This window comes from Babylonia areolata, chromosome 19 (genome assembly GCF_041734735.1).
Source record: "Babylonia areolata isolate BAREFJ2019XMU chromosome 19, ASM4173473v1, whole genome shotgun sequence".
Classification (NCBI taxonomy): Eukaryota; Metazoa; Mollusca; class Gastropoda; order Neogastropoda; family Buccinidae; genus Babylonia; species Babylonia areolata.
The window spans coordinates 56412905-56422904 of NC_134894.1; the positions used below are offsets into that span (position 1 = coordinate 56412905).

At 48.1% G+C, this 10000-nt stretch overlaps 1 protein-coding gene across 1 annotated transcript in view; it reads left to right on the top strand.

Annotated features, from left to right (window-relative positions):
* Positions 1–10000, top strand: part of LOC143293871 (uncharacterized) — a 431915-nt gene that overhangs the window by 385439 nt on the left and 36476 nt on the right. The window contains exon 14 of the mRNA XM_076605190.1: positions 6127–6274. Within this exon, the coding sequence (XP_076461305.1) occupies positions 6127–6274 (148 nt within the window). The remainder of the gene's footprint in view (positions 1–6126; positions 6275–10000) is intronic.

Sequence of the window (10000 nt, forward strand, 5' to 3'; positions counted from 1 at the left end):
GTGTATGCCTCCGGTTGCTTGAGCCTATTTCTCTTCGCCTTGTCAACATCTGTCCAAGTGTATGCCTCTGGATGCTTGAGCCTATTTCTCTTCGCCTTGTCAACATCTGTCCAAGTGTATGCCTCCAGTTGCTTGAGCCTATTTCTCTTCGTCTTGTCAACAGTTTGTCCAGCTGCATCCCTCTGGTTGCTTGAGCCTATTTCTCTTCGCCTTGTCAACATCTGTCCAAGTGTATGCCTCCGGTTGCTTCAGTGTCTTTTTCTTCGCCTTGTCAACATCTGTCCAACTACATGCCTCGGGTTGCTTCAGTATTTTTCTCTTCGCCTTGTCAACATCTGTCCAACTACATGCCTCAGTTTGCTTCAGTATTTTTCTCTTCGCCTTGTCAACAGTTTGTCCGACTGCATGCCTCTAGCTGTTTGCGCATTTTTTCTCTTTGCCTTGTCAACAGTTGGACAAACTGCATGCCTCTGGTTGCTTCAGCATCTTTCTCTTCGCCAGTGTCAACAGTTTGTCCATCTACATTTATTTGAATGATGATGATGAGAATACACAGGAAATAAAAGTAAATACAGATCTTTTCAGCGTTTGCGCTGGGAGTTTCTTCTGACAATGAACGTGTTCATGCCGGTTGTTCGCGTGAAGTTGTGTGCTTTAGGTTCGCCCTCCTTCTCACCCAGTGTCCAGCAGTAATCAGGATGGCTGGTGAAAATGGCTGGAACAGATCCTGTGATCAAATAGTTTTTTTTGTTTCTTTTACAGTCTTTGATTTTGGAGCCCTTATTCTGCCACGATCGCTGATTTTCTTTCCAGTTCTAAACTGGTATCCTGTGATTTAAATTAAACGACTGTTATGGTTTTGTTGCGCTGTGAATAGCCTTCTGTGATCAAATTTGGCTTAGCTGTGTGTGGTTTCCCTTTTGTGATTGCTGAAAAAAAAACGATCGCTGATTTTCTTACCAGTTCTAAACTGGTATCCTGTGATTGAAATTAAACGACTGTTATGGTTTTGTTGCGCTGTGAATAGCCTTCTGTGATCAAATTTGGCTTAGCTGTGTGTGGTTTCCCTTTTGTGATTGCTGAAAAAAAAAACCCAGTTCATTATAAATAACATTATTTGATCAAAATTTGGCTTAGTTCGGTGCGTTTTCTCTTTTCAGCTTGCTGGAAGACAGTTCGGTATATATATAACATTATTTGATCTAATTTGGTTCAGGTCGGGCGTGATTTCCTTATCTGCTTGCTGCATTTGGGTTGTTCTAAACGAAGAAGGGACTTGCCTTGATTTAAAAAAAAAAAAAAAAAAAAAAAAGTCCCAACATCCACGTGACAACTAAATGGTGTGGACTGACAACATGATTATTCTGCCATCCACGTTGTCTCGTGTGTTGGGGTTCAGACCCCCACCCCCACCCCCCACCCCCACCCCTTCCATACATTCAGCCACACACACAGAGCCTTGATTAGAAAAAAAAAAATGTCCCAATAGCCATGTTATATTCACAACTATAATGGTGTGAATTAACAACATGATTATTCCACCAGCCACGTTGTCTCATCTGTTGGGACTCGGGGCCCCATCACACATTCAGTCACATTAAGAGTGCATGTTGATGAAAACACGCCGGATTTATTTCTCCTCAACGTTGTCCCAATCCTCCTTTTTTTTCTTTTCTTTTTGTCTTTTTACCGTGGCGCTCGACAAAGATGACCCGGCCTCGGAAGGCAAGGAAGAATTGAAGAGTTTGTTGTTGTGACATAACGGTGGCTTTTCCTTCCTCCTTTCCCTTCCTCCTCCCTCCCTCCTCCCTTCCTCCCGCCCAAAAAAACACGAGAGAGGTTTCAAGGGGAGGCAAGCAGCTTCCCTTTTCAAATCCCCCCCCGGAATCCCGACAAAGGCTGATGAACTGCTAGGGGTTGGAGGGGGTGGGAGGTGAGGGGGGTGGGGGGGGGGGGTCTGTTTAGCAGTAGCCCGCCTTGTGCCGAGCAGCAAAAGCATCACAGGGCTCGTGGATAGAACGTGACATCACTGTGTGTGACGCCACTGCCGGTGCTGCCGGGGCTTTTCATTGGCCGGCTGCGGCCAGTTCCTGTTTCCCCTGTTAATGGAGAAAACACGTTGACAGTTTTTTTGGGTTTTTTGGGGGGGGGTTTTTTTTTCTCGTGTGGTCCGAGCTCGGTGGTCATCAGCTGCATGGATTCACAGGGCTGTTGTGGTGACAGTTGAGGTTGGTGATGGTGTTTTTTGTGGCCAAATCTCCCGCGGAGGGGAGGAGAGAGAGAGAGATAGAGAGAGAGAGAGGCGGCTGGTGGGGATGAACAGTGATTTTTATTAAAACATTATTTGGTACTACATGCCAGGTTTGTTGGTGTGTGTGTGTGTGTGTGTGTGGTAACGTTGGAGAAGCTTGTTCATTAGACAGAGAGACGGACGGACGGACAGATTGTGGCAGGGGGGTGTGGGTGGGGTGGGAGGGGTGTAGAGGGGAGAGGGAGTTAAACTGGCGTGACACAGCAAACTCATTAGGGCGGTAACAGGACTGCAGGATGAAAAGAACTGACGATCAATAACGCGGAGATGGATCGAGACAAGACACGTCTTGAACAAAGAGCGCCAACCACTTTTCGTCGTCCACCACTACCACCACCACCACCACCACCGCTACCACCCTTCTCTTTCTCCTTCTCCATGCTTCCTCTCACCTCCCCCACCCCCGCGCCCCTCTCCCCACCAATACCTCCCCCTCTCCCTCCCCACCCTCTTCCGTGTCCTCCTGATAACAGCTGCTGCTGATCAACAGATGGAGAGGTGGTAAAGGGGGAGGGGTAGGAAGGTTGTTTGTGTGTGTGTCGGGGGTGTCGGCGGGGCAGAAGTGGATTGGTCATATGGGCCTGCTGCGTGCTTGCCCAGCAACTGCTGTTGTCATGGCACTGCTGGGGCCATGCTGGCCCTTGTGACGATGGTGTGTGTGTGTGTGTGTGTCTGTGTGGGAGAGAGAGGTAGAGAGGAGAGAGTCCGTCCACAGTAGCTCTTGCCTCCCCCCCTGAACAGCTGCCGTGAAGCGTGGAGAGGACCACCTCCGGGAGAGGAGGACAAGGAAGGAATCCAATCAGAGCTGGGGGCAGCGCTTATACAGACAGCGCTGAAAGGGAGAGAGAGAGAGAGACATGACGTGGGTATCAAGCATGGAAACACAGGGTTGTGGTGGTGGTGATGATGATGGTGATGGTGAAAGAAAGGCGGGATGTGGGTGAAAGAAAATGAGACTGAGAGAGAGAGAGAGAAAGGGGGGGGGGGGGGGGCGGGGCGGAGAGAGAGAGCGTCGCGCAGAGAAAAGGAGAGAGGGAGATAGACACAGAGTCATGACCTGCCAGACCCCGTGCCAGTATTGATGAAGACCCGCAACAGCAGCTAGCTGCCTGCCCACCGCAACGGAGCAGCTGTACAGCTTCAGTCAGCAATCAGAGCCTGGGAGAACTTTGCCCTGTCCCCTCCCACTCCCCCACAACTCCCCCCCCACCCCCCCAGCCCCCAACCCCACCCCACCCCTCTCTCTCTCTTCCAGTGTCGTGAACTGTGTGAGTGTGTGTCCAGACAAGAACTTCACAGTCATCATCAGATAGGGCTGGGGGAAAAAGCCCAGTGCTTGCCGTCTGGTTCCGACTTCCAAGCGCCACCCTCATGATTTGTTTGGTTTTGTTTAGTAGCGAACTGGAGTGTACTCGCGGACACCGTGATGGAATCGTTGCAGTTTCGAGGTAGGGTCCATTCCTTTTTTTTTTTTTTTTTTTTTTTCGTGCTGGTGTGTTCTGGGTGTTTTTGTGGGGTTCCTCTTGTCGGGTTCCTTTGTTGTAGGGTTCCTTTTTTGTTGGCATTCTTGGAATAAAAAAAATGGCGCGCAATTTTATGGCGGTGAACTCGTGACTTGTAAGGTTCCTTTCTCAGTTTACGGGACTTCCAAGGACTATGGTCCGTTTTTACTGCTTGGAGTTTGTTCTTTGTTTCTGTTGTTTTGACAGTGTAGCTTATTGAAAACAACAACAAAAAAGTCTCAGGAGCAGAAAGTTCAACTTCGAAGTACATGAATTATCGTCACGTCAGCGCAGTGTGAATTCAGATCACACCTAACATCCGCCACGTGTCTTAATTAACTCTCTCCATACGAACGGCGAAAGAGACGACGTTAACAGCGTTTCTCCCCAATTACCACCATCAAAATATTACAAGCGGAAGGCTCTTACAATGAAGAGGTGAATGTTGACAAAGAATACCACAATTCTGACGACGGACGCTAAAGGTTGGATCATTGAGACACCCACTGGACATCCGAGGGGTCTGTGTAGAGGAGAAGAGAGGACTGGTCGTACTGAGTGAGTTAATTCAGAAGGGATAACATCCCGGACCCATCGCTAAAACTCCTTATTTTTATCACCCCGATTCCAAGAACGGATTACTTCTGTTAAATATGAAGTTTGTTTGAGTGCTGATTTACCGACTCTTATCAACAGCATTTTCGATATTGACTGTTTCAATAAGTTGACCATCGTTTCTGATTTAGGGAGCTTTCATCGTTTGAACGCAAGATTCATCTTATGGGTTTTAAGACTTCACACTCGGTAAGACGTAGGTTGGAAATGGTCAGAGACATTATGCATGTCATGTTTACTAATATACCTGTGTCTTGTGTCATCGATGATATATTGTCATATGTGTAGTGTATTCAACCACTGTAAATTCGTCTTTAAAAAAAAATTAAAATAAAAAAAGACTGTCACAGTTGCAAAATCTTCAAAACAAAAGCACACAAGGCTATTGCTTGAGAACTCATTTCTTTCTTATTAAACTTTGATGTTCAAATTTGGTTATTCTCTCTCTCTCTCTCTCTCTCTCTCTCTCTCTCTCTCTCTCTCTCTCTGACACATTCACATAACACACACACACACACACACACACACACACACACACACACACACACACACACACACACACATACGCGGGCGCGCTTGAACATTTCCCTTGAAGCTACTCTCCTCCTTCTCCTCCCCCTCTTACTTAACCTTCCTGTGTTATACTCGCACATTATACATGTATTAAGTATAAAGTATAACTACATTTATATGCGTACATGTTTGTGTGTCTCTTAGAACAACGGCAGATGTGTAAGTCGGCCAAAGTGCTAATATCTTCACCGTTGGAAAATAACGATTCATTCATTCATTCATTCATTCATTCTAGTCCTTCTCCTCCACTTCCTCTTCCTCATCCTCCTGTTCTTCCTCTTTCTCCTCTTCTTCCTTTTCCTCTTCCTCCTCCTCCTCCCTCTTTTCTTCTTCCACTTCTTCCTCCTCCTCCTCCTCTCTTCTTCCTCATCCTCCTCCCCCTTTTCCTCCTCTTTATCTTCCTCTCTTCTTCTCCTCCTCCTCCTCCTCCATCATCACCCTAGTTTTTAGTGCTTGACGCCAGGTGCTCTGGGTCGTACATTCCTCCTCCTCCATCTCCTCCTCCTCCCTCCTCGTCATCCTCCACTGATCACCAAATCCTCCTCCGTCACCTGACGCTTGTTGCTCTGTGTGTGTGTGTGTGTGTGTGTGTGTGTGTGTGTGTGTGTGCGCGCGCGCTAGAGCCAGTTAGAATGTGCGGGGAATCAGAATCAGAATAACTTTATTTGTCTCGGTAGAGAAATTTAAGTGTGGTGAAGTCTGTAATACATGCAGATTACAAGCTAAACGCTAAAAACTTGGTGGACTGTCGTGATGGAAAGAATTGAACAGTTTAACTCTCTCCATACGAACGGTGAAAGAGACGACGTTAACAGCGTTTCACCCCAGTTACCATCATCAAAATATTGCAAGCGGAAGGCTCTTATACTGAAGAGGTGAATGTTGACAAAGAATACCACAATTCTGACGACGGAAGCCTAAGGTTGGGTCATTCAGACACCCACTGGACATCCGAGGGGTCTGTGTAGAGGAGAAGAGAGGACTGGCCGTACTGAGTGAATTAAAACAACAGAAAAAAAAGAGTGGGGTCAATTCTGTTGGGTTTTTGTTGTTGTTTGTTTGTTTGTTTTGGGGTGTGTTTTTTTATTGGTTTTTTTTCATAATGGTCCTCCTGTGTGTGTGCAGGCCTACATGGAGGATCACCTGAAGAACGGGGACCGGCTCCAGCAGGAGTGGGAGGCTCTGGCCGCCTACCAGGCTGACCCCTGCAGCACCGCCATCGCCAGCGACGCCGCCAACGCCCGCAAGAACCGCTACTCTGACGTCCTGCCCTGTGAGTGCTTTCCCCTTTTCTTTGTTGGTTGGTGGTGGTGGTGGTGGTGGTGGTTGGTTGGTTGTGGTGTGTGCCTTCCTATTTCCTGTATGTCGTTCGTTTTTTGTTTTTTTGTTTGTTTGTTTTTGTTTGTTTGTTTGTTTTTTGTTTGTTTGTTTTTTGTGTTTTTTTGTTGTTGTTTTTCTGATTTGTTCACATCGATTATAATACATCTGGTATGGTATGTATCTCAGTTTTTATTGCCAACCCTCTCAGTCTCTCTGTCTGTCTGTCTGTCTGTCTGTCTGTCTGTCTCTCTCTCTCTCTCTCTCTCTCTCTGTCTCTCCTCTCCTCTCCTCTCCCTCCCTCCCTATCATTCAAGAATTATTCAAAAATTAATCTTCCGTGAATTTAGCAAACTTGAACGCCTCTTGGTTTGTTCCTATGAGAAGATGATACATTGCACACACAAAAAAAGGGAGAGAGAGAGAGAGAGAGAGAGAGAGAGAAGCTGAGATTCCCATCATCAGAGTTCGTGAGAACTACTTACAACAGCCGATTGTCAGAACACTTGCTAAAGCAATAATCCAGCCATGGACAGTGTTTGCTACCTGCGCGAACGTGCCTGTAACCAGACGGTCTGTGGAGATCTGGGGGGCCGGGGGGGGGGGGGGGGGGTCGTGGGAGGTGGGGGGGGGGGGGGGGTGCCAGGAGGGCCGCGGCAGACATCAGTGGTGATGTGACTGCACTGGATGTAGTCATGATGAAAAGAGGATCGAGCCGCTTGGTCATTAGTCCACGGCCTCTCCCAAAGGGCTGAGGGAGGGTGGGGGGGGGGGGGTGCGAGGTGGGTGTCGGGGGTTAGGGGGGGGGTGGGTGGAGGGGCACGGCTAGCTCCCCTTGTCCCCCGTGTGCCTTCTGCCAGACTCCTCGGTTCTGCTGGATGGACCTCGTTGACTGGGTGCCAAGACGGGGTGGTGTGTGTGTGTGTGTGTGTGTGTGTGTGTGTGTGTGTGTGTCTGCGCGCTGCCGACAGATGTTATGCAGGGGAAGTCCCAGCCCCCAGAGAAGGGAGCTGTTGATGAATAACGAACGTGCGCTATTACGTCAACACCCACACCACAGGTGATCAGACCGATGGTGGTGGTGGTGGTGGTGGTGGTAACAGTCTTTGGAAAAAAGTTTTTTGGGGATAGGGATGTTGGGGTAGTCGATGGTTGTGGTAACGGTCCCCGAGAAAGTTTGGAGAGATTGGGGAGGCTGGGCTGGTACGTTGATTGTATTCGATTTACGCCGATACCCATTACGGCATATTTGGCCCAACATGTATATATCCATCTCGGGGGGGAAAAGTCAGAAGAAGGAGCCTTTGAAACAGTACACTGACGCCACCCTGAACTTTATCACTGTTCGGGCGGCTAGCGTGGTTTTATCTACTGCCTGTAAGTTCTGAATCCGGTCAGTCGTTGAGTCTGCAGACCAGTCGATCTGTATTACGTATATTCAGGTTTGACATGGGTTTTTATATCATATGACCCGACAAGGATAGCGCCCGAAGGGGTGAGGAGGGTACAACAAGCAACTAGCACAACAGTTTGCCAGAAGAACATCTTAGATTGGTGGTGATATTGCTTTTTTCTGCTTTTTTTTTTCTTTCTTTCTTTCTTTCTTTTTCTTCTTCTTCTTTTTTTCTTTTTTTTTTCCTTTTCTTTTTTTTTTCTGTTGTTGTTTCTGTAGTTCAGTGGTGGAAAGGGGGTTGGGGAGAGAAGTTTCGAACTCAAGACACCAGTTTTGGAGCTCGGCGCTCAGTCAGACAGACGCCCGAAAGAAATAAAAGCATCGCTTAGCTGTTCCTGTGTCTGCGGTGCCCACTCTCCCTCTCACTCTGTGGTGCACACTCTCCCTCTCACTCTGCGGTGCGCACTCTCCCTCTCACTCTGTGGTGCGCACTCTCCCTCTCACTCTGCGGTGCGCACTCTCCCTCTCACTCTGTGGTGCACACTCTCCCTCTCACTCTGCGGTGCGCACTCTCCCTCTCACTCTGTGGTGCGCACTCTCCCTCTCACTCTGCGGTGCGCACTCTCCCTCTCACTCTGTGGTGCGCACTCTCCCTCTCACTCTGCGGTGCGCACTCTCCCTCTCACTCTGCGGTGCGCACTCTCCCTCTCACTCTGTGGTGCACACACTCCTGTTGTCATTCATTGTCTCGGGACATGGACCCAAACGGAGAGAGTGCTGAGAGTGTTGGATGACAGTGTGTTGTTGGTGTTGTTGTTTTTTTCTGTGGTGAGCCTTAAACTTACACGCCCATTTCCATTTACGTTCCAAGCTAGTTTCCCTTGCTAACACGTAAAAAGAATGAAAGAAGAAAAAAAAGAGAGAAAAAACAGTTTCCACAACTTTACCAGTCTTGACAGAATTTGCAAGTTAAAAGCGAATCTACTTGCCACTGCTTGGACAATATTTAACACGCCTAAAAAAAAAAAAAAAAAAAAAAAAAAGCTTGTATTTTGGACATTGTGTCATAATCATACTGTGTGTGATCCACGACAATGCAATACAAGACGTGTTTATTTCAAAAAACCCGTTGGGGTATATGTAAATGTTACATATTTCCTGTAACTAATACAAATTTGGTATTGTGCTCTCTCTCCCCCCCCCCCCCCCCCCCCCCCCTTTTTTTTTTTTTTAACAATAGCCACACTGACCGCCTGGGCCAGTCTGAAAAAAAAAATAGCCACACTGACCGCCTGGGCCAGTCTCTTCAAGCCCAAGATTAAGATCAGGTTTAAAACACCACAGTGCCAGCCCATAACTGCTCTCTCCGCACATGCTCGTGGCTGCGTTAAGGACGTCACGTGCTTTGTGGACCCACCTTGCCGGACAGTAGGTCACAGGGTCTGTGACCGTCCCCATGTAGCGTGTGTACTTTTAGGATCAATGGATGGCGTGTTGTTTGGAGTTGGGAGGGGGGGGGGTGTTTGAGGGAGGGTGTAAAATGTGTGTACGAGTGTCTTAGTTGTTGTTTGTGTGTGTGCACGCGCGCGTGTGTGTACGTGCGCGCGAGGGGAGCGAGAGCAGTGTGTAAAGAGAAACGGGTTGAACGTCCGTCCGTGCGTGCGCATGCATACGCACCTCGTGCACAACGCGCTTTCGTGTTACTACCGTTAAGTGGTTAAATGCACAATCATGTCATTATTACCCGCGCTCCCCGTCACACAAAAAGAGACCCTGTATGCAAGCGACGGTGAGTGCTAGATGTAATCGGCACGTTTCCCTGTCAGTAGGATCGATGGAGCAGGGAAGGGATCGCCGCCATGCATGTTGTAGGGGACCCCCTAAAGCCAGAAGTTGCGGAAGGACGTTTGATCTCTGTTGGCTAACACTCTGACGGTGTTTACGCCTGATCAGTCAGAGGCAGGCGGAAAGCTAGAGAGTTAAGTGCTGTAACTTGGGGTTGTTTGTAAATTCGCTGGGGGAAAAAAAAGGGGGGGGGGTTATAAATCGCTAAGTGAACCGGCGCTAAATGTGTCAAGCACTTCCAGTTCTGAATAGATCCTTCTACAAAAAAATTGAAAAGAAAAACGGAGAGAGAGGGGGTGAGGGGGGGTGGGGGGTGGGGCTTGATTTCATGATGTTTACCACTTTATGAACAACACACATGAATTCTTTTTTTAAGTAGTGTAGAGTCTGCTTTTAACAGCAGTGAGAAGAACACGTAAAATGATCCAACCTGGACTGGGGATT